This window comes from Trematomus bernacchii, unplaced genomic scaffold, assembly GCF_902827165.1.
Source record: "Trematomus bernacchii unplaced genomic scaffold, fTreBer1.1, whole genome shotgun sequence".
NCBI classification, from domain to species: Eukaryota; Metazoa; Chordata; class Actinopteri; order Perciformes; family Nototheniidae; genus Trematomus; species Trematomus bernacchii.
Window position 1 is genome coordinate 18,506,269 of NW_022987648.1, and position 24,807 is coordinate 18,531,075.

At 42.3% G+C, this 24,807-nt stretch overlaps 1 protein-coding gene across 2 annotated transcripts; it reads left to right on the forward strand.

Annotated features, from left to right (window-relative positions):
• The first annotated feature begins 794 nt into the window (after positions 1–794).
• On the forward strand, positions 795–24,797 carry LOC117485984 (activin receptor type-1-like). 2 transcript variants are annotated; one of them, XM_034134696.1, is made up of 12 exons: positions 795–1,115; positions 12,222–12,295; positions 13,080–13,325; positions 13,606–13,878; positions 14,249–14,515; positions 15,539–15,744; positions 17,575–17,674; positions 18,364–18,510; positions 19,084–19,359; positions 20,301–20,498; positions 23,440–23,570; positions 23,706–24,797. In XM_034134696.1, exons 2-12 carry the CDS (start codon positions 12,229–12,231, stop codon positions 23,838–23,840), a joined length of 2,046 nt encoding a protein of 681 aa, XP_033990587.1. In that variant the 5' UTR covers positions 795–1,115; positions 12,222–12,228; the 3' UTR covers positions 23,841–24,797. The 2 variants fall into 2 exon arrangements, with proteins under 2 accessions (XP_033990587.1, XP_033990588.1); XM_034134697.1 differs by having other exon boundaries at positions 15,542–15,744.
• The last annotated feature ends 10 nt before the right edge of the window (positions 24,798–24,807 follow it).

The following is a 24,807-nucleotide window of genomic DNA, read 5'->3' on the forward strand; positions in this document are numbered from 1 at the left end:
TATTTTTAAAAGTACCAATTTGTTTAATTATTTGTTTCTATTTTCCCGAAATATTCCTAAAACTTGAACTCCTCACTCCCTAAATGCTGAGTCGGGAACATGCGCAGAGCAAACGAAAAGGCGATGGTGCTTTAATTTGCCCACGTCAAGTTAGCCGGAGAGAGCCTGCCTGTGACAGGAAATGGACGCCTTTGCTTCAGCATAAAACACAGTATATCACTTGAACCTATATGGGTAAACAGAAGATACATAACGGTAACATTTAATTAAATGTTTTGGTTCACAGTCACACTATTATATTTCATTAGGAGTTTCCTGTACCATATAGTTTCATTTAAAGTTCAATTTACATTACAAACAGCGAGAACAAACATACCCAATGACAAGCCTACATCTTATCAAAACACTATAAGGGCAACATATTGTTTGTATCTAAAATCATAGACATCCCTGAAATGTTATAGAGTGAATTACGTGATTAAATGAAATGGAAATACTCAAGTCAAGTAGTAATTGTAAATAATGCTTGAATAATTGTACTTTTCAATTTAACATTTTGCTTCTGTTCTTCTGTTTAGCTTCGTTTTAAGTGAAATGCATAACATATATATATATATATATATTCAATATAGTATATTAATTCATGTCATTCGACCTCTGGGAAAAAAAATAACATTCAAAAAAGACAAAGACCTGCTTTATTTTATTTTGAAACGCGTGACCGGAAAAGCCCGTATTTTTCGTCTCGTGCAGCGCTGGTTAATTACAGTGAGTTGTTGCAAGGTAACTTCCTCCTCCACTCCTGGCTTTTTGCCTTCGTGGATCGGAGTGCGAGTTGTGTGAAGCCGCAGAGAGACAGTGCTTATGTGTGTAGAGAAACAACGTTACAAAATGTATCTCAATGGTTTCTCTCTCCTAAATATCGCGTGAATATTCCACTTGTTTTCACCGCCGGGCAAACGACGGACGATAATGTTGGCGTCATGTAGGCTGTGCTTTTCAGACTTTGGAAAACAAATCCGGTATTGTCGGTGAATTCTCGGGAGATGGCAGAGTAGTTCGACCTGCGCCAGTTTCACAGCCCTCATACAGCACTTTGAAAAACAACCTGCAAGGTAAGTTTAATCACAATGCGGCTAAAATGTACTAGAATATTGCAACTGTATTATGTATGTGGTTGTTTTCACACATTTTGGGAAACGTCGAGAAGTTTGCTGATGTGCAGGAAAATGTTTCATGACGTGCTCTCAAAAGAAATCCCTTTGAGCTTTTCTTTGTCAAATCTGGCCTGTTTGTTTTTGCAGCCGCATATTGTATTTACCTTCTCCATTTTAGGGTGTTTGAACAAGTATCTGCATGTTGTATGAATATGATTTAGCAGATGAATAGCTTTCACGCAGCCTAGCCTTTTTTTACCGCGTCAAAGAGACGTTTTTTGTAGACTTGTTGTTATAAATGGTGATGAGCTCCAGGCTGGAACACTCTGCTGTAGCATTGTAATTGTCACAATCAAATCAAGCTTAAACATTGCAACTAGTTGTGACTTTGTTAAGACTTTTGTCATGCAAACTAGTTTTTGGGAGGGTCGTTCCTGCTTGATCGTGTGTCTCATCATCCCATGCTGATTACTTTAACATCACAATTGCAGCCCTGGAGGGGGGAGAATAGCCCAAAACAGTGGTGAACACCCAGTCTGGCTTTGAGTGGTCTGTGATTTAATTCAGGAGAAGTTGGCATTGAAACAACATTTTAAATACCACAAACATATTTAATGTACAAGTGTTTGTTGACATGTTTCCTTGTTAGGGAGCAGACCAAACTGGAAGTGGTTTGTGATAAGATTGCAGGGCCATTAAATGTTAAGCCAGTAGACCTGCTGATCAGAGGGTGCAAACTTCATTATCAAGGTGTTGAAAACATTCAGAGATAATTGTCCAGGTTAAAAGATGTGTGAATGGGCATGTCTCACACTGAAGTGTTCTTCCTCAGAATCAACGATGTGACAATCCCACATACTAATCAGATCCTTCTTCACAAGTCCACATTTATTGAGAGCCCCTTGATTCTGGGATTTGTCAATCTGTTAATTGTGTGATGGATTTAAGGTGACTTGCCCAGACTACTCATTTGAATGTAGATTTATGACACTGACAAAGGGTGATGGTGTCTGGCAATGAAGATGACACATTGTTGTGTCTAAGCTGCATTGATTGATCACCTAATGGATACATTCATTGCCAGGATGACACTAACTATTTATTTCATAACTTATATTACTTTTCTCTGTTTTTATATCATATTACATTGAATATTTTTGACTGACAAAACAATAAACGTAAAGACCATGACTTTTGAAAAACTAGGATGGATATTTCTCAATCATTTCTGATATTTTATAGACACTTGATTAACCAGAAACAAAATCATCAGTCAATCACTAATTTAATTAATAGTTACTTGCAGTTTAGTTTAATCAACATGGATAATCCCCTCAAAATGAATTGGACCCCCACCAGTTGAAACAGTCATTCATAAGTTGTTGTCTTGAATGTTCCTTTTCCTGGATTACAATAATCATGTAAGCTTTACTTATTTATAAGTGGTTGTTTGTTTATGTGGTTAGTTGGTGATCTGGAGAATGTAACCCCATAGCTGACCAGTCACTGAAGTCAGGCCTCAGTGAGGGCGCCGGCTGTTCTCAGAGCCTGCGTCGTGGAGTCTGCTGATAGTGGACTGATAAACGGACGACATGCAGTCTGAGGCTGAGATATGCTTCAGCTCCAGAGCAGATCTTTGGTATCCTGTTCTGTTCTCTGGAGGTAACAGGCTCCAGCATGTGGTTGCCCACCCAGCCATTGTGGGGTCCTCTCCGACTTCTCAACGTCTCTCCCTCTACAACAATGTTATTGTTTGGCCCTGAGCCAGGTCATTGTTTCAAGCTGCCTATCTGCTGTAACTTATTCCTCAACCAGTTGGAGGTTATCTGTCTCTTTGAGACTAACCATGCATTCCCAACAAAAGGACTGGTTTGGGGTGTCTTCAACTGTTGAACGGATTTTTGTAGTTTGTTTTTAAAGAGACCTTATTTCTGTCTGATTTATGATACTTACGGTATTTATGTTGTTAAGCAAGTTTTTCTTATTGCCGACGCGTTGCTTGGAGCTAGTGTTGCAACAAACAGGCAGGTTATCGATAACAGAATGTAAGAAAATGGTGAAGCATCAGACTTTTCCAAATCATACATTTGTAGAGCCCAAGTGTTCCATCTGACAAACCAACCGGAAATATTCTGTGTAACGTATTCATGGGAATAAGCTTTGAAGACTTAATCACTAATTGAGTCAGATCAACTGATAATGGAAGTATTTAGTTGCAGCACTACTTTTGAACACTAACTCTTTTGTCTTTGAACATTTGTCCATTAAGTTTTGCCTCTTCTACACAGGCCTCAATCAGGTGATGACTCCTGAATTATTTGGCCGTAGGAATCTTGTCTTTTTCATCAGTGTTCTACTGAAGCGGTTCCTTCTGATGGACATAAAGTGTATCATTTGCCCACATTTCCGAAAACACGGCGAGTATGGGTGGGGGGGTTGTTGGGGTAGGCCTCTGATAGCAATCATTTCTCTGTGCACAGTAATTTGGCTGTCAGAAGCAGCTGGCTGTTTGGGTTGGAACAATATGCGAATGGAGGGAGAGGGAAGCGCTGGCTTCCAAAAAACCCTGAGAGAGTGTTGGAGGGAGGGGCTGGGTGGTGTGTGTGTGTGTCTCTGTGTATGCATATGTGTGGTGTGGAATCAGGTTACACAGTCTGTCATTAACAAGAGAACTGCAGTTATGAGACCAAGATAGACTGCTTCAAGTCTGAGCAAGAGTCTGAGGCTCATCGCTCTTCGATGTAGGTGGCTCTCAAGATAGGTTAGAAAAGGAGGGAGGAGGAGGGGGGGGGGATACCATGTCTGCCTGTGTATGAGACAGTTTATTAATGTGTGTGTGAATGTGACTGAGGGGCGGTGTCACTCTGGATAGAAAGAGACAGCAGCTCAACGCAAACCTCACCTATTCAGCTTTTCATCATGTATACATCTGTGTGCGTTTACTTCCTAGAAAGTTCGACTAATAACAAACCTGGCACCAGATGAGGCAGCAGGCTGCAGAGGAGCTCAACGTGATGTGGGTTGAATTTGCTTCTGCTCTGTGTTCGTGTCCAGCTTTTTAGAAAGAGGCCCTGTGTCGCAGTGTTATTTTTAGTCAAAAAAAAATCCTTGAGCCTTTTTAATAATCATCACCCTCATGCAGCCCAAACATATCACGATGAGAAAGAGCTGTCTGGGACTTGCGGGCACTGCAGTCTCAGCACGACACGGGAAGTTAGTAGAAAAGAGAATAAGATAAAAGACTGCCTGTGTTGGTGCCAGATTTGAGTTGTGTTCCTGTCTGCTGTTTGGAGGCTTGCTCTCTTTCACTTCTGGTTGCACAGACTTATTGATTTCTCTCATTCTGTGTTCAAATGTGGATGAGGACGAGTGGAGACAGAGAGAAGGAAGGAAAGATACTGCTGTCTGCAAAGACACACACACACACACACAGATCTGCAGTGTGCATGGCTCCTCTTTCCACACTAACTCCAGACTGCGCTGGAGACAGTCTGCAATACACATTTCATGAGCCCTTCACTCGCTCCAGTGCTCTTGTTTTATCGCTCAGCTGTAAGTGGAAAAAGTTATGCTTTGGTTTCACTCGCCGCCTCTTTCTGATCTCATTTCCCAGCCCCAGACATGGGCTCTGATTCCTTGTGAGAATATTTCTACAAATGTAGAATAATCAGTTTTATCTCTTGGGTCATAGGGTCGTAAACTGAAGACCTTCTGTGCTCTGTTATGATTGTCGTACTTCAGCCTCACATTGATGGGGCTTTCTTGAATGAGTCCTTTCCATTCCCTATGCTTTGCCAGATGGTACATCATTGGCTTTGAAAGCAGGCTGTACTCTGCAGAAGCTAAAATCAATATCACAATAAGATTGGAATAACTGCCTTTCCATATTTTTATCATTTTTACATAGGCACCCTAGCAAAGTATAAAGGCCTTTTTAAGACGAAATTGCAATAAATATATCATCTTCGTCTGCACTACAATATACGGTTCCATTTTGTTCATTTAGTAGAGTGTGATCACACTTTAATATCCACTGACTTATTGCATTACAATAACATTAATTCTCATCCGGCTCTAGTGCAAGAACTGTTTATGTCTTCGTTTAACTACTGGTCTTTCCTTAGAAGTCTTTCCTATCCGGAAGTTCAGGAAACTCTCGGCCATAAAAGCTCCATTGGCAGCAGGATGCAATGGCTGCGGAGCATAGTGCTGTATGACCGTTCATTGTTTTGTTGCAAGTTGTTTGCCGAGTGATTATCATCGAGGTGGTGAATAGTTTGGTCGATGTCTTTTACATTTGACTCTGACTCCTGCAGCTCAGGCTCCTCCAGGTGGTGCACAGAATCAATCGAGACTAAATATTCCCAGAGCTTTTATTAGCTCTACGCACAGCTATTTGCCCTCTTTGCCTGATATACTTGTTTCACGAAAAAAGAAAACGTTATTTAAAGAGTGTACAGTGACACAAATCAAGGTGTCCTTTGAGATTGGGTAATGAACTTTGGGAGATGGTCGTTTGGAGGGAGAATGTTTGTGCATTCCTTCGTTGGCAAACATAGCAGAGGGCCATAAAGATAGTGTTTGAATTGGCTTTGTCAGTTCTTTTGATGACTGTGTGAAAATAGATGTCTAATTGCTATGGTGACCAATGTGTAGAAGACATGTTACCAGTGTCTTACTGTTCACAATGCTGTAAAAGCTTCCAGGTAGTGCCTAAGACGTCACGCACAGATGATAACAAAAGAAAATACTACGTATAAACTTTTGTTTTGTGATAATGTAGATCAACTGTTGTTGGCATTGTCCGAATGGTAGACTCTTCCGCACCCCCAGTCTTTGTATCTTTAGTTGTGCAATCAAACAGTTTCATAAATTATTAAAAAAGTTGGATAAAATTGCTCATCTGTTTTGTGATGGGGGCGTGTCAGAGTGGGTGCAAAAGGTAGGGTGGGACCACACAGCAGGAACATGCTCCAACTATTGTCTCGGATTACATTGGATCTAGGCTGAATACACTGTGTGTGGGTGGGTGTGTGTGTGTGTGTGCGGGTGAGAGTGTGCGGGTGAGACTAGTAACAGCCTGGGTTACACTGTATCCTAGGAACAAAAAACGGTTATGCTATTGCCCACTACAATGAATGTGTGAGTGAGAATTAAACAAATGCAGGGGGGCATTAGCATTTGATTACATTCCTCACACTGAAAGGAGGCAGCTGCAGAGATACTGAAGGGCCCTGATGGGGAAATGCAGAGTCTTTAAGCTTCAAAGGGGCCACAGAAGTCCCTCTTTCATATCCACATGTGATGATGCTCTTGTGTTTAATGATCGTTGCGTTGCACTCAGCCGAACCATACAGCTTTCACACACACAGCCTCAGTGTATGACACAGGATATCAACAAGGGGTCAACCTGCGTTTCACAGTTGCATCCGACAAGGTCACAGCACTGCATTTAGCTCAGTTTCAACACTGCAGTCGGTACAAACCTCAATTTGTGCATCCCTTAAAACAGTTACCCACTTGATGTCATTTTCTCAGATAATATTTCACATTATTGAGCAAAATTCTTGTATGAATAAAACCCTACACTTTTCAGAAATGTTGCACCAAATTATAATAATTGTAAATCATAATACTGGCCAAACCTTGTTGCAAAATGCAGGTAGATTATTGAACTTGATGGCATGTCTCTGCTTTTTCCTATAGCCCCACACATGTTTTAGTAAACCAATTTGTGTTCATAGGTGCTATAAAGTTATTATTATTATTATGACACTCCATCAGGCATTCATTTGCACACTCAACATTGATATTGTTCAGCCTGACAGAGATTTATGACCCAGGTTTTTTTTGAGCAATCTTGCACAGTGTGATATACACTGAACCTGCAAGATTGCCAATATCACACAGTGTGTAGGAGCCTTAAGCCAAACCACAAGATGACTAGGGCCATCAAATACCTCCTAACTGGGCTAACTCCCCCTGGTGCAAATGTTTTCTTTTAAATCCAACACTTATGGTTAAACTATTTGTGTGCACCCTTCTTTTTTGTATACAACATTCATTGTAATCTACCATGTTCCTAAGCACAGGTGAATCAAGTGTGTGTGCATTTCCTCATAACCTTCTGTTAAGTTGAAGCTGTTCATTTGTGATCTTATTTTCAGCCATCCCAAGTGTTGTAGCTGACTGTAGGCAGAGCATGTTTTTGAATGTGTTGATTCGGTTAGTTTCAGTGTGAATAGAAATGTGGGTTGCTGCAGAGGCCCACTTTCGCCCTCAGGTCTGTGATACACCCACATCCACCTAGGAGCGAACCATCTGTGTGTCCCTGATGGCATGCTGGCACTCTGGCTGTCTGGGTCGGGGACAGGGACACGAACAGCCGGCTCCGCATTGCCCCAGCCGCTGCCTCTTCTTCCTCCCTCGCTGCCCCGCAGTTTGCTGCAGTTTGCTGCAGTTTCCTCTGTGCCCGGGCTATTTGTGCCATGGTAACTGTGCCAGGCTGCCAGCTCAGACACAGATTCCACCTCTCGTCTCCCTGTTTGCCAGAATGATGACTCAGCAGCTCCTGCAGGGCTCCCAGCCTCCTCCCTCCTCTTCCTCAGTGATACACTATGCTCATCAGACAAAGTAGTGTTTTATCGTTCTCTCCTTCAGCGTGACCCGAATACAAAACCGACCTAAGTAATAAAGACTTATACTTTTGTTTCGAAATGTCACAGAGAAACAATAAATGGTAGTGGAATATCACGTTTGAAATGACACTTGAAGTTATAGTATATAGAGTGTGTAACAACACCTCAAATGTATTTAAATTGTGATTACTGTCTACATGCGGGTAGTGTGGGTCCTTTTGTACCAGTCGCATGAGTTTTGAGTGACGTCCTAATCATCTTGTGCTTTCCAAGATCTCCCTCTTAGAGGAGATCACTGGAAAGAGTTTGGGTACGAAATATGGCGTCATAAAACGGGAGCCTTGATATGTAAGATCACTTTCAAGTCCCTCCAGCAGCACTCAGCTGGAGCCAATCCTGACATACTTTTCATCGGGCCAACTATTTAGCTCCGGGACTTGAGCTTAATGTGGTTTCTTCATGTGTAAGGATCGTGCTTATGCATCTCCGAGGCACTGATATCGTCATACTAAATACCAGTGGTGGGCAAAGTATGTCGATTATTTACTGAATTAAAGGCTTCATCCATACAAGGTAGTCGATTTTAAACATCGTAGTCTTCCATTCGTTATATAAAGTAAAGGAACAGAAGTCACTGAATATAACATATTAGTATACTTGTATCTTAGTACCGCACTTGATTTATTTTCTCCCACTGCAAATCATGGACTCCAGACACAGAATTGTTAACCAACTGCCTGACCTTTCACAAAGAGAAGTAATGATCATAATGCATTGTAAAACAAACAGCTTACATTGTTGTGTGAAATAACAATTGTCTACATTTTAAATCTTCTAGAACATGTAACCCTGAATTATACTGTAGGAAGACACATTGGATTATTAATACCAACAGCAGTACACATGGGAGAATATATCTTTTAATTACCATGTGGTATTTATACTGGTTTCATATTGCAACACCACATCAGAGGATATAGGAAGAGGGAATAAAAGAGAAGAAGGGGGTTGAGACAGATATGGGGGGGAAATGAGAGCACACCCTTGGCAGGATGTCAGCTCTGTGAACACAATTCAATATGCAGGGACAGAGAGCTGCAACACACACACACACACACACACACACACGCACACAGACTCATACACACAGCGCCATAAAGTTGTCTTCTCAGATCGCAATCGGTTGTGCAGATGCTAGCCTTGCCTCTCTTCTTTCCAATAATCCTTTCTGAGGTTTCCAATGTCAGGGCTAGTGCTGGGTGGGTATTCATCAAGCTAAGCTGTTAGCTGGCTTAATGATATGTTACCAGCTAGCTGTGCGTCATACGTGGATAGGTGGATAGGTGTGGATTAGTTTGTTTACTGTAATTGCAAAATGAGCTGTGTGGATAACAATGAAAACATTAATTTGTTAGGTCATGGAATCCCCTGACGCCCCAAGATGCAAAATTATCGCATTATAGTTTATTTTATCATTAATAGAATAAAACATTGCTACCAGACGTGCGTGTAACGATTATAATATTGTCACCCAAAATATCGCAATACCATTCTGATGATTCCCCCCCCGTCCCTGTAATATATGTGTAAATTAGGGCTGCAGCTAATGACCTTTTTCGCTGTTGATTAATCCGTTGACTTGTTTCTTGACTACGGCTGGAGCCACATGAGGACGATAACGCAAACGGACCGCAATCGTTATCAAAAAAGTCTTCCGTCCACACGCAACAGGCACCAGAAACGTGTCCGTTCACACGAGACCGCTCGAAAGCGCTGGAGACGCTGTAGTACATATGCCAGGCCTGTAAGTGGCGCTGTAGTCCTGCCACAAAAGCAACGAAGAAGACTTCCGGAGCATGGTTCCCCTTCTGTTTATTCTCCGCTGTGGACGCTCTGGCTCTTTTTCTCCCTCCCCGAGGCAAGCGTTTGCTCCTGCTGCTGTAAATCTTCCGGACAAAATTTGAAAAGTGCCGATCAAAGGTCTTCTTTGTCATTTATTGAGCTTTAAAACAAATGAATAACGACTCTATATAATAATAAAAAACGGAGCCTCTCTTTTCCTCCCCCTCTTCTGACAGCCCAGCAGCTGATCTCTGAGCAGGAGAGGTGGGGAGAGGCGGGGCTATTGCTTCAACGTTATCAGGAAATGATCGTATAGGCGTAAACACGGAGCCGTTTGCCCCCCCAGAGCATTTCGTTTGCAGATCTTCCCACCTTGGGACCCGTTATCGTTATCGTTTTCTGCGTTTCCATGTCGGCCTCGTGTGGCCGAACCGTCTATCTGATAGTGAACAGTAGCAGATACGACCGTTATCGTCCTCGTGTGGCCGGGGCTTAAGCCATTAGTTGTTGGTCTATAAAATGTCAGAAAAAGGTCAACATTTTTATCAGAGTTTCACAATTCCAAGATGATATCCTCAAAAGTCTTAGTATGTCCACAACTTTGGGAAAAAACGAGGGGATCAATGAAGTATCTATCTATCTTTGAAGACAATTGGTTAACACTTATAGAATATTTACATTTAGGGAGCTGGAATCAGAGAACTTGAATAGTTGATTTTTCAAATAGATCTTTGTCGCTTCAGTGTGCAAATACATAAAATAACATATGTTGAAGATCACACAAAAGCCCTTACTGTTCCTCAAAGCATTGACTTCATATTTGCTGTGTCGATAAAGACAAACGCATAACAGAAGCGCTAAGCGGCTTGGACATGTGGCTCACTGCTTATGAAAGCTTATTTAAGACAAAGTGTCTGTGTGGGAGAGGTGAATTGAGACAGATCATTTTAGTGCTCCATGGAGGTTCTTTCAGCTGTAAATGTAAATGTAAACAAAATACAGCAAATCATTAACCTAACTAATTGCAGCCATTAAACGGAGCTTCATGACATGCTCTACTTAGTTAATTGAGGTGAGTTATTGACCTGTCGGCGGCGTGCGAGTCAGGGTACCTTGCTGTTTTCTTCTACATGACTGTTGTATGAGTCAATATATAAAGATAACCAGTCAGACAGAGACACCTTTTCTAAGTGTTATCCCCAGACGATTGTCTTTCCTCGTCTGATTATCTCTTTATCCTGTTTCCCCCCCCCGGCCCCTGTCTTTCCTGTATCCTGGCCAACCGTCCCCCACCAGCATGGTGCCCTTCTTCCCGCTCTCCCCCTGGGCCCTGACACCAGACACCTCCTTGCCCCCTTCTCCCTCCCTTTTTCCTCACTGTTGCAGCCCAAATATCTCTCTCACATTGGCCCCGTTCTCTGCCCTTCTCTGACCCACTGTCCCCCAGTTGCCCCCTGGCTATACCTCCCTTGCCTCTTCATGCCCTCCTGCCCGCTCCCTGCCCCCATCGCTGCTCCCCGGTCCAAAGGGAGCAGACAGAGCTGCTGATTATCTCTGTGTGGCAGCCTCTGTTTTGTGCTCTGATTAAAGGAGCAGCATGTGGTCTGTGTGTGAGCGGCCCGTACAGACGCCGCCGTTGGGCTAATGCTAGCATGATGTGCTTAATCATTTATGTCTGGGAGACGGGCACAAAGGCTTGGAGCGGATGGAGGTAGGGGGGGGGGGGGGGGAGCGCTGGGGTATTTATCAGTGGCACAGATGCACTCAGGCGCGCACACACATGCTTCCAAGATAACGGCCCCGGTGCTTAGTATGGCATAAACGGGGCACGCTGCAGGCTACGACGTCTCCACAAAACTCACATATCATTGTTTTCAAATGGGTAGCTGGCGGTGTATTTCTCCCTTGAGTTGATGGTGTGAATTAAACTGGTGGGCTGTTAAAAATCTATCACTTGGAAAAACAAAACAAACATATCAGCATGGCGTATGTGGACTATACTGCAGACGCATTAAATATTGAAGGATCAGACTGTCTCCAGGTCTCTAAACGATAGTATTTGGGCTCCCAAAGTCCCCCCACTGTGCTCCTCTCCTCTTCCTCCTCCTCTTCCTCAGTCGTCTGTCTGCTCCTCTCCCCTCACTACCAAGCAGCCTGTCCCTCCAACACACACAGACTGCGCCACGCACGCCCGCACACACACACACACAGGCAGCCAATAAGAGAGCACCAGTCTCCCCATTGCTTGCCACTCAATGCCTTGTTGCCAGGACAACAGGAAGGCATGAGACCCACTTTACTTTAGCATTTTAAACTTGGTGTTGACTCTTTTTCTGAAAACAAGAAAAAGGTACTACTGCTCTCTCGTTTAATCTCGACATAGAGCAAGTTATCTGTGTTTCTTCTGTCTGTCTCGCTGACTCGTGTCCCAAAAGATGTTTTACAAAACATCCCACGGTATTTTAATGCGTCAGTTTTAAAAAGTGGCTATGTTTTGCTTGAGAGCAGCGTCAGACCCATTTTGCATGCCAAATAACACATAGTGCAGAACTAATCTGTGTGTTTCTTCTTTATCTTCCCTTAGGTCTAGAATGATGGTTGGGGACATGTTTCTCCTGGTGTTGATCGCCCTGGTGCTTCCCTGTTCTAGCTTGGAAGGTAAGCGTTTTCCCACAAACACAGCTTGTCTCAAGTTCATGCGGTAGCTGGAAGGGTGTGTACAGGATGTCTCTGTTCCCTCTATACTCTTTCAGTCTGGTTAAACATACACACACTCTTTCAGACTCAGCGTCTTTCCCTTTATCCTTCAAGTCTGTTACACGCATAGACAATTTTTTTCCCCTTTCACTATCACTACCCCTCCCCAGTCTGTCTCCTTTTCATCTGCTGTCTGAGACAACTGCAGTGGTGTCTGAATGCAGTGGAAAGAGGAGCTTTTTTACTATGGCAATCCACACCTTTTGCTTATAATAGATATACGTGCATTAAGGCTGCATCATATGGGGAAAATATGCAATAAGCCATTACATTGTTGCATATCACAACAACGATACTATTTAATATAAACAAACGGATGTTAAAATGGGCTCCATTCTGATTTTTGGCTGCTTTTTTGTATACTTATAATGCAAAAATGTGACAAATGGCTTATGAAAGTACAATGAAAGGCCTTTTTTTAAGTGCAGTTTTGTACTAATATTCTCTAAAAAAACCTGGGCAATATCACAAGCTTTCGTGGTGAACGATGACGATGATGATGATAAAAAATCGATGTATTGTGCAGCCCAACATGCATTCTTACAAGATAAGGGATAAGCACCAATCATCTGTTGTCACAAAACATTTCGGAGCATGTTAGAGATTAAAATCCTTCTTAGCTTCAGCTCTCGTTCTTTTTTCAGTAATGAATTCTGACCTGCTCTGCGATTGCTTTTTATTGTAGATGTCCCTGTGAGGAACTGTGTGTGTGACGGAGCGCCCTGCAGCAGCGGGGACCGGTGTTTTGGGCAGCAGTGCTTCACCTCTCTTTCCATACTGAACGGGACAGCCACCTTCCAGAAGGGCTGCATTGTGGGTAATGAGGAAGGGTCCTCGAGATGCGGAAACCCACCAACTCCTGAGCTGGTGGTAGAGTGCTGCAATGTGGATTTGTGTAACATGAACGTCTCCTTGCAGTCACCAGTAAAAGGTGAGGTGTTTACATCCCATCCCTGTGTGAAAAATATTCTGCTTATAATACTGTAGGATTTTCCTTATTTCTGCTATAAAACAAATGCTGTTCAAAAATGCACTAAAGTATTATTTATTTTCAGTCAAAACTCATGCTTTTAAACTGACTTGATGTGACTCTTCTGTCAGCTAGCAGAGATTCTGGTGTTTGCTGATCTGAGTGAATGCCATTTAATTTAATGGGCTGCTAATGGTATTGCTCTAATGTGTTTCCCCATATCTCTATTTCCTCTTATCAGATATAGAGCTGTCTGCTGGCAGACCAGTCCTCAGAGACCAGGAGTGTGTGTGCGAGGGCGGTGTGTGTGAGCTTGACCGCCGCTGTGCAGGCCAGCACTGTTTCTCCTCTCTGCAGATGACTGATGGGGTGGCCGTCCAACAGAAGGGCTGCCTGAGGGACGACGAGGAGGGCAGAGCCACCTGCGCCATGCCGCCCTCACCCGGACATGTTGTCAAGTGCTGCCAGGGCCATCTGTGTAACATGAACGTCAGTGTGCAAGCTCCGGGGAAAGGTGAGTTTGTACATGTTGTACACATAGCTCAGCTGCCATTCACAATGCACCTAATGTCACCCACAGCAATTTCAAACTTTCATTTCAATTTTTATAACGACATAAAAAGCTATATGCCTTTTTTTTGTGGAAACATCTTTAAGTTGACCCTTATAATATGGATAAGAAGAAGAAAAAACATGGACAATCAACAAACTGAACAATTATTACAATTATACATAATAAAGGATATAAATATGATTAAATACAAATGACAAAAACATAAATTCACAGCCAAAAGTCAAATGAGTTAGTTTACAATAGTGCAGGAATAACCTACATAGTTTCCTAGTTATTAACCAGCCATGTCTTCTTCCTAAATCTCTTTCAGAGGAGGAGGTGAAGCGTCTGACCAAAGAAGAGCATGAGTGCGTGTGTGAGGGCAGCACTTGTGCCACAGGGAACCGCTGCCTGGGCCAGCAGTGCTTCTCCTCTCTGACCGCCAGCGCCGGATCCCTCATGTACCAGAAGGGCTGCTTCACCAAATATGAGCAGGGCACCATGACCTGCAAGACCCCCCCTTCCAGAGACCAGATTGTGGAGTGTTGCTACGGGCACCTGTGTAACATGAACAGCACTGTGGAGCTGCCTGTAAAAGGTACAGTGCTACACTACCCAGAATGATTTGTTCTGCACGTCTCTATGCCAAAGAAACCCATTTACCCCATTTCGGACAATTTCATCAATTCCGATTAGGAAAAGCCATGTGGCTTACGTATGAGACCAAATTATACCTTTTTATTCTTTACCGAAAGGGCTAAATCTGGGCTGTGAAATATTCTGCCACTTCTGTTCAGGATGTTTTCTGTTGGCCTTAATTATAGGTCACACTGCTGGCTGCCTTTCACACAAAAACAGGGAAGGCAGTGTGCAATCAAAGAGAGGTTTTGAATATGATCATACAAAACACCACTTTAAATCTTGTCTTTACCAGAGATGTGCCAACGTTTCTTGGAAATGATTAATTTGGGATGAAATGAGCATTGATCGGCTATAAAATCTTGATCGCTTATAAAGAAAATGGGAAATTAGTCTACTAAAAGGGGCCAATCCTATATTAGGGTCTAGCTTATTGCATCCCGGCTCATGTGTTCGGTTCAAGGCTAGTCAGTTCCTACAATGTGTAGCTATTAATGTGTATTTGGTAGAAACAGTTCATTATAGGAGTTGAGAAAAGGGGATCATTGTCTGTGCTGCAGGCAGAGCTGAGCAGGCGTTCCCTTGGAATGTTTGGAAAGTGTGAATAGTGGTCAGTTCTCCAGGCTGGCCTCTGCTGCCTGGATGAGATCTGCACTGAATGTGTGTGTGTGTGTGTGTGAGAGAGTGAGTGCTTGTGTGCTCTGTATTCACCCCCGCCCATGATTGTTTTCATCAGAAGGGCTGCAGAGAGCTGCATCCTTTGATTTGTGTCAGTATGTGTGGTCCTTTTTTACACACATAGTGGTTATGATCACCTCTTCGTGAATCATTGCTAAGAACGCTCGCATCTGTTGTTTACTTAAGCTCCCAGTCGTCTTACGGATGCAAGCCAAATTTAACTTGTAGATGTGTCTTTTGTTTGAAAATATATTCCCAAAAGATCAACTACTGTTGCATTTAACAGTTTTCTCTTCCCCCACAGCAGATGAGGTTCCCAGCTACAGCGTGACGACTCTCACTATCGTCATCGTTGCCCCCATCATCGTCCTCATTGTCCTCTCTGCTATCGCTATCCTGGTGTTCAGACGCATCCACAACAACCAAATGGAGAGGCTAACATCACGAGACGCGGAATACGGAACTATCGACGGTCTCATAGCCTCCAACGTGGGGGAGAGCACTCTGGCGGTGAGTAGGTGGAGACCATGTCGTAGGTTGCCTCCCAAGCTCATTAGAAAGAACGGTAAAGAGCGGCTGGAGGCATATTTGAACTTACTGTGTGTCGAGTATCAAATGGGGTTCTAGTGCTTTTAGCTATGCTACAGGCCATATACTGTAGCTGTTATAAAATGACCTATAGTGAGGCACAGAATGTCAGCTGTGAGAAAGAAGTTTGACTTACGTAGAGTGATGTTTAGATAGAAAACACTGTACGATCAATACAGTCAAGCTTTATGAAATAGTTCAATTCAGCAGTACAGAATATCACCGCTGAACTGTGTCTAGTTTTTGAGTATTTGGTACTCCTTTTGTATGAACATTTAAAACCAGGCATGGTGGCGACACATTCATGAAGTATGTGTTTGTGTGTGTGTATGTGGGTTGTGCTGTTGCTGGAATTCCACTCAAAACCTTGTTTGGAATCTTCTCAGTCCGTTAGATGAATGTTTCTTTCCTATTTATTTTCCCTCCACTCCACTGCGTAAGCTTTCTGCAGAGTGGTTTACGTTTTGAGGCCGGCTAAACTGATCCACAGTTTAGGTTGTGTCCTGTGGTTAGTGTTCTGTCTGCACAACCCTGCACATTCACTGGCTCACACACTGTGTAATCAAGTTCAGCAGGAACTCTCACAGCCTAGCTCGTGCCATAACAAAAAACATTGCTGTTACTGTCCATTTTGTGATCATTTAACCTAAGAAAACACACTATATTCAAAATCAGTTGTATACTTATTTACATCACATTCATCTTTAATTATGACATTATTAAATATAATGTCTAACACTTAAAGATTGATCATTGCTTTATATGTGTGTGTCTGAGAACTAAATAGCTGATATTTGATACATTTTTAGTTTTTCCAAAAGTCCATCAATGCCCTTTGCAATGGAAAGAATAAATATAGCGACACAGCATGCGAGTAAGCATAATTAAAGAGTTCTGGCAGCACCATGAGAAAGGATATTAGATACAGTGGTGTGGCTGTAAAAAGCAAATCAGGCTGACACGCGTGTGCTCGTCCCTCTGCAGCCCCCCCGCCCAGAAGTGGACTCTGACTATGATGATATTTCATCGTTCTGATTGCATTTCTGCTGCTTAACGGCCTGGCCCCAGCATAACCTCCTAAAAACAATCCTCCTGCACCAAGAGGGGGATGTAAGCCCTCTGCAGAGCAACTCATTCATTGTATGGCCTCTCATTCCTGTGTTGTGATTCCAAATGGTCTCTCAGGCAGCTTTTGCAATATGCATCTGTTTATCTGAGGCATCACTCTTCCCTGTTGTTGTCCTCCTCCTCCCCTCCCAGTTTGTTTAGCTCAGCTGCTGCCGGCTCAGTTGCTGCACACTGCCCTCCTGCGTCCGCACCGCCATGCTGCATGTCTGAAGCTGAGATAAAAATAAAAGGCTTAGCAGCATTGCACCTGTTTTCGGAGTCTGGCACTTCTTTAGATCTCCAGCACCCACAACCGTCATCAGGGAGGGGGTGGCACTTCTGTTGTTTACTCAGCAGGGGGCGCACGCACACACACACACACACACACACACACACACACACACACACACACACACACACACACACACACTGCTTGCCCCCCTCCATCCCATGTGGGTGCCTTATGAAAGGCGGCCTGCTTGTATTAGACTCCATCTGTGTCCCAGATGCTCCATACGTCATCATTTTTTAAGCTCAAACCACAGGATTCCTTTGGAAATGTTTTCATTCAGCTCACTGAGAATATAAACACAAATGTAGATGTACAGACCCTTAACTCTTTCTTTCTCATTTTCTCCATACCAGGATCTTCTGGATCATTCCTGCACTTCAGGAAGTGGCTCAGGACTCCCTTTCCTGGTTCAGAGAACTGTCGCACGTCAAATCACGCTCAATGAGTGTGTGGGTAAGTGCTCTGTTAAAGCCTCAGGAAACTCTGAATGAGCCGCTGCCCCTCTGCTGACTCGGACAGCTTCTGGCAAAAGCAAATCCGGCTCACCTTCAGTCTCAGAATGTACATCATTGTTTACCCCACATGTTGACAGAATAGCAAATCATAGATGTTCGATTTTTAGCCACTAGGGGGCAGCAGAATAAGCTGACATTTACACAGACTCAACCACAACACCGGCTTACAGAGTTGTTGTTGTTGTTGTTGTAGTGAATGAGTTGGCAGACTGATGCCTATTTAAACATCAAGTGGACACGGCTACATTAGAATGTATACAGAGTTATTTTTAAATGATAAATGTCATTTCAATACTCTCCTTCTCTCTCATTTGATTTCCTCATCTTCTGAGAAATATTAGCTTAGTGTATAATCGCAACATGTTTGACTCTCTTCCTCAGCTATTCAGAAACTTTTAACTGCTTTTGGGAACTGGCCAGCCAACATACAGTGAACTTTATTAAAGCAGAAAGTTGTCACTCAGAAAGAGCCTATGAGGCTGCAGAGTAAATATGAGTAATTATAGCGCAGCCTTTACACATTTGGAGACATCAAGTAATGCTAGTGTAGAGTATCCACGACAAAACACATCCTGCTGGCTGATTTCTATATCCGTTTGCTAACTCTCCAATGTTTTTCCTCTCCAGGTAAGGGGCGTTACGGTGAAGTGTGGAGGGGCCAGTGGCAGGGGGAGAGTGTGGCCGTCAAAATCTTCTCCTCCAGAGACGAGAAGTCCTGGTTCAGAGAGACTGAGATCTACAACACGGTGCTGCTGAGACATGAGAACATCCTGGGTGCGTACCATATTTATCTTATTCAGGCTAAATAAGCTGGGAGAACACCTACCAACATGTGTATGATAAAACAAATTCATATTAAATCTAGCATAACCATAATATGCTTCAACACAAAAAAAATGAAGAGACTAGTGAAAATAATATTTGAATTTACAAAATGATATGTTTATTAACTATGCATTACATGTTGTGTCCATCGGTTACCATTTATAGACTCAGGGACAGTTTCATCCCACAGGCCATAACACTGTTAAACACAAGAACATCCATAAACATTCATCTGTTTGCATCTTACAAAGTATTTATCTATAATATCATATTCCATTTACTTGTAGGGTCTTCTTACACTATTTATATTCTATTTTATTTGTATTTACTTGCACTATTTTATCAGTTGTATTTGTCCTATGTCCTATATATGTTGCACTGTTGGAGGAGCCTGTGACCTAAGTTTTCATTGACATATCTTCACTGTAGCTAATGTGCAAATGACAATAAAGCCTTGAATTGAATTTATAGGGTTTGCAAAAACCATTGTTATTAATTGCAATGATATTTCTCTCAATGTAGGCTTCATAGCTTCAGACATGACCTCGAGGAACTCCAGCACTCAGCTGTGGCTGATCACTCACTTCCATGAGATGGGCTCCCTGTACGACTACCTCCAGCTCAGCACCCTGGACGCCTCCAGCTGCCTGCGCATGGCGCTCTCCATCGCCAGCGGCCTGGCACACCTGCACGTGGAGATCTTTGGCACCCAAGGGAAACCTGCCATCTCACACCGAGACTTAAAGAGCAAAAATATATTGGTGCAAAAGAACGGACAGTGCTGCATTGCTGACCTTGGTGAGAATACGGACCAATCTTTATCTTAAATAGCCTGTGTATTATTTAGTATTCATTTCCCTACTCCTTTTATTCCAATAGCTGGGAAAGTTTAACTTGTTTTTTACTTTAAAGAAGGGTGTAGGACCAATCTGTTCACAGAAATGTACTACAGATCCCATAATAAATGTGTCAGGATGGAATTTGATGAAAAGTAGATATAATACTAACATGAGATTGAATGGCCAAGCTATAAATATGGTTTCAGTAAATAACTAATACAAAAACATGTTGACCACCTCAAAGCTACTGAAGGGGTTGATAAAAGGTTGAGGCTCATGGGTAATGTAGATATTGCACAAGAGATGCATCTGCAGTAACTTCACACTACTCTCATCTATCCGCTTGGCTATATTTGTCGTCAACTCAGGAAAAACAACCTCTGCTTAAATGTACCACCCGGGCGCCCTAATCAAAAACACATTAATGATGACCTCGGTCCACTTTATCCAATACCCCAATGTTCCATCTACAGGTGCTTGGGAAAAAACCAAATGGAGGTACAAGCCATAACCCGGCGACTGGCTTGGCATGTTTACAGGCTCGATGTAATAGGTGTTGATCCGGATGACGCATTTTGCTGTTTTGAAAACATGGTAGCAGTTGTTTGTCTCCCAAGCGAGTTGTTCTTAGGTTGGAGATACATCCGGTGGGAACAGAGCTGTTTACAACTAACAAGTAGTGTTTCAGCATTTAAATCAGCTGCTGGAGTGAGTCGAGTGTTTTGTTTTTTTACTATAGTTATAGAGAGATGGGAAGCTTTATCAATCAAAGAAGTATTGTTCTTATTGTTACTTCACTTGGCTTGAGCTTCATTGTGCGGAAGGACTTTTTTTCTGCTCACTTTATATGTCTTGTGTCTTGAGGTAAAACTTTTAAATGTTCTGTGTTTTTTACGCTAGGTCTGGCTGTCATGCATTTTCAAGACACCAACGAGTTAGACGTGGGAAACAACCCTAAAGTGGGCACAAAGCGCTACATGGCCCCTGAAGTGCTCGATGACTCCATCCAGATGGACTGTTTTGAGTCCTTCAAGAGAGTGGACATCTGGGCTCTGGGACTCGTGCTGTGGGAGCTCGCCCGGAGGACAGTCAGCAACGGTCAGTGCACGTTTCACACAACATGATCCTTCTGCATTCAAAGTATTCCCATCTTAATATTATGATCAATTATTTCCCTCAGTTCCAACACATTTGCTTTCCCTATTAGCAGTATATTGTTAGTAGTGATAGAGATTTGAGATAGTGTTTTCTTTTGTTTTTAAGTAAATAAATCATTGTGAACTAGGCCAAAATAATCCACAAATACGTCATCTATAGAACATTTATTTATTTATAATATATTATTGATATCCTTCAATATGATTTTAAAGGTCACCTATTATGCAAAATCCACTTCTTCATGTCTTTTATCCATAAACATGTGTCCCCTCTGTGTAAAGAGATTCTGAACGTTTCAGGAAAAAAAGATTCGCTCACTTTTTGTCCTGATCCATTTACATAAAAACCTGTCTGAAAATGAGCTGATCAGATTTTGGCCACTTTGTGATGTCATAACAATGTTTTGGCTTGTGTAACCATTAGCCAATCAGCAACCAAGGTAAACCCCCCCCCACCTTATCACCTGAATCTCCTCCTAGAGCACCATTGTGTTCTTTTTAACCAAATATCTCTCAGAGGGGCGTGAGGAGTGGCTCCTTATTTCCATCTAAAGTAACACACAGAGAATCAGCACTTTTGAAACAGGGCTGAAACCGAGGGGATTATGGGATGCTACTGTTGTGGAGATCCAGCATAACACAACAGGAAAGAATGAAACAGAGAGGAATCAATAAAACACAAACACAGATATAGCTGATAAGTAATTATTATTTAGTTGTTGCAACAAACAAACAATAATGGGAAGTACATCACCTGCTGCCACAGCAGCCAATCGCGGAAATGCCCCCAAGAACAGAAGAAAAACAGGGCTAGATATACTTTTCTAAATGACACACGAACATGTTCCCCAAACATGTTTAACGCACACACATTTTATCATGCAGCCAACCACACAAATGTCACATGTTTTTCTCTCTGAAAGCTATACCTGTATACAGGGGCGTCGCCTGGACCTGAAAACATTCGGGGCTTAGCCCACAGTGGCGGCGGCACTACAGTGGCATTTTTTACTGCAACACGCACACACACACAGTACACCCGCGACTGTTACAATGAAGGCTCGATAATCAGCTCACCGGCATATAGGCAGGGGTAAAGTGGTATTTTTTATGAGTGGGGGGCTCACCTCCTCGTGGGGGGTCCGGGGGGATGCTCCCCCGGGAAGATTTTTTTTTTAAATATTGAAGTTAAATGCATCAATCTGGTGCACTTTGAGAGCAAAATGAAGAGATCTATGGATACCTCTCTCAACACCCATATGAAGCAGAACTGTAAACAGATGTACTTTTTCTTTATGGATATTTTACTAATCACTCTCCTTTTAAACTCTATTCTTGTTTTACTGCCATATAGTATTTCATAACTGTTTTTCCTTTATTCTCTTTTTTTTAATAACTATAATGATCATATGAAGGTGTGCCGCGGAAATAATCTTTTGAATAATTTGTGACCAAACCGTTTGAGACCCACTGAGATAACTTAGACTAAAGTTAACTATCTAAACACTCAGAGAGTCCTTTAGCTCACCTGAGTCTCTCAGTCTGAGAGGAGAGGACTCTCCTCCAGCTTCTTGTGGAACAAACAGCTCCTTATGTCCGTTAGTGCAGCTAGCTAACCAGATGCTAACAACACGGTCCATGCTGACACCGGTCTCTCCCTCCCCCTCTCTCCCCCTCTCTCTCTCTCTCTCACATGCGCTATTGCCACACACACACACAGAGCCGAGCTTGAATGACACACGTTTATTTCCATGCAACTCTCTGATTGGTCTGGTGTCATGCCTCTGTTGCATTCACTGAACACGGGAAATTACAGTGCTGCCGTCCTCTCTTGTGTCATGATGAGGTTCACGTAAAGCACGGTTAATGTATTATATTATTGAGGGAGAATTGTCCGGGGCTACAGAAAAAACATTCGGGGCTAAAGCCCCGGATGCCCAGGCCAGGCGACGCCACTGCCTGTATATGTTTAAACGTCATCATCTCATGACATCTTTAGGATTAGTTAACTAACAAAGGTTAACTGTTTCTATAACCCGAGGCCTTCTCTGAACTTCCTATACCCTCGGTGTCAGCTCACTTAAAATGAATACATCTATTGATAATTCAGAACGACCATTGTCTCTCTAACTGTGTGTGACCCAACTCAGTAACACACATCATATGGAATACCATGTGATCATTAATGAATATCAGAAATACGCTGTATTAAACATTCTGCCATAACACTACAATGCACGATCTGTTTGGTATTTGGAGCCAAACACTTCAGAGACATGTCTTGTATATATCTGAGACCTATAATATATTGATGAAAAACAGTATAATAGGAGACCTTTAAACATTTACTTATTATAATCATTAGGGATGAGCGTCATAATCATGATTCCAATATTTCATTTTTAAGCGTCAAGGTTATCTTCAGTATCGATTTATTACAACCTCTATTTTGTGGTTCTTTTCAGAATGAATAGAGAATCATTGCTTTAAAGCTGACAAAGTAAAAGCTTTCCTGCTGTTGATGGAAAGATTTGGCCTTGATACACACTTCAATATCAGCTGCCTGTGGTCTGTGGAGAAGACTTATGTGAAATAAAAGCTACAACCACTGTCAAATGGGTTTATGGCTTTATAGTAGGCACTGGGCTTTCAGCAACACTTCAGATATTGATTTACCCCAACACGGTAACCTAATCTTTGTTTGTCCCACGGCTGCACTTTAGAGCCAGCAAAGGATAAAACAGCTATGCCACATCAAGAGTTTTCATACACCTTTGTGTGTTTTGTGTGTCAGTTATTTGCCAATATAGATTCTTACACTTTGTTTTAAACAATTGAGTGATCTTTAAATTGAATGGCTGCATGCTCTGTTCTACCTGTAGGCATTGTAGAAGAATACAAGCCTCCCTTTCACGACGCCGTCCCAAGTGATCCCAGTTTCGAGGACATGAAGAAGGTTGTGTGTGTTGATCAGCAGAGGCCCAACATCCCTAACAGATGGTTTTCAGACCCCGTAAGTCATGTTCAAGCTATCAGAAGTGTTCAAAGATTGCATGCTTAGGATATACAAAAAACAACAACATTCATTTCAGTTATATTCTGGTTTGTACACGGATGATTAATTCGTTTTTTCTCAATTTACTTTCAGACTTTACTGTCCATGGCTAAACTAATGAAGGAGTGCTGGTACCAGAATCCTTCCGCCAGATTAACGGCGTTACGCATCAAAAAGACTCTCACAAAGATCGACAACTCTCTGGACAAAATCAAAACAGACATTTAAGCCTGCCTTGAGAAGAAGAGGTAGACATACTGAAGACAACCAGAGGGTGGACCACCCTGGAGACATCTCACAAGACAAGAGACTTGATGGGTTCAGTGCCCTTATAGTGGCACACAAACCTATATTTATTTAAAAAACACTTGACGGGACAGATTTTGGCATCCAAAGATGGCTTACCGGGCATTTCTGAGACTGCCAAAGGTCTTGGAGATAGGAAAATATATCTATTCAACTTGTGACATAGGAGCTGGACTGTTAGCAATGTTCTCCGAGGAAGAAACTGTTACCTAGGCATTTGAGTAGGCTCGCTTTTGTTAGAACTGCAGATTTTGACACATTTTTTTGTTTAAAAAAACGTCTGAACATATTAGCATTTTCACTTTCTCTTTTAAATTGTACTTTATTCACCATTTGCATAACGGTGGATTCCTTTGCAAAAGAACATGCCAACTTTATTTGCCAATTAAATCTGCATACTTTCTTAAAAGGAGACCACAGCGAGCAGTGTGATGTTTTACTTTGTGTCATGCACCTGTTTACAATGCTGTCTGAACAGGATTCCTGGGATCTCACTAATCCCTTAACGTTTAGTGTACAGCTGCATCGATGGCACTGTTGTTTTCCTGAGATATCGTCCAACTAAAGGTACCTTGTTGCAAACCTTTTGTATATCACCATTCATTTTACATTGAATTACCTGTACCTGTTCTATGTTTTGTTTCTTCAGCTTTACAGAGACAAATGCTAAAAGAACAAATCAAATATCTGCTAGATACTGAACTCTATTCCTCCAGAGGCTGTAAGTAAGCCTGTAAAGCCTGTATACTGTCTTAACGCGTGCATTGTTGTCTTAATGCGTGCATTGTCAAGTAAATGAAGTCAAACTTCAGCCTTTTTTATTTCTTTAACATTTTATATCAATTAGTGATTTATTATAATTAAATAGAAAAAAATGTGTTTTATTTGT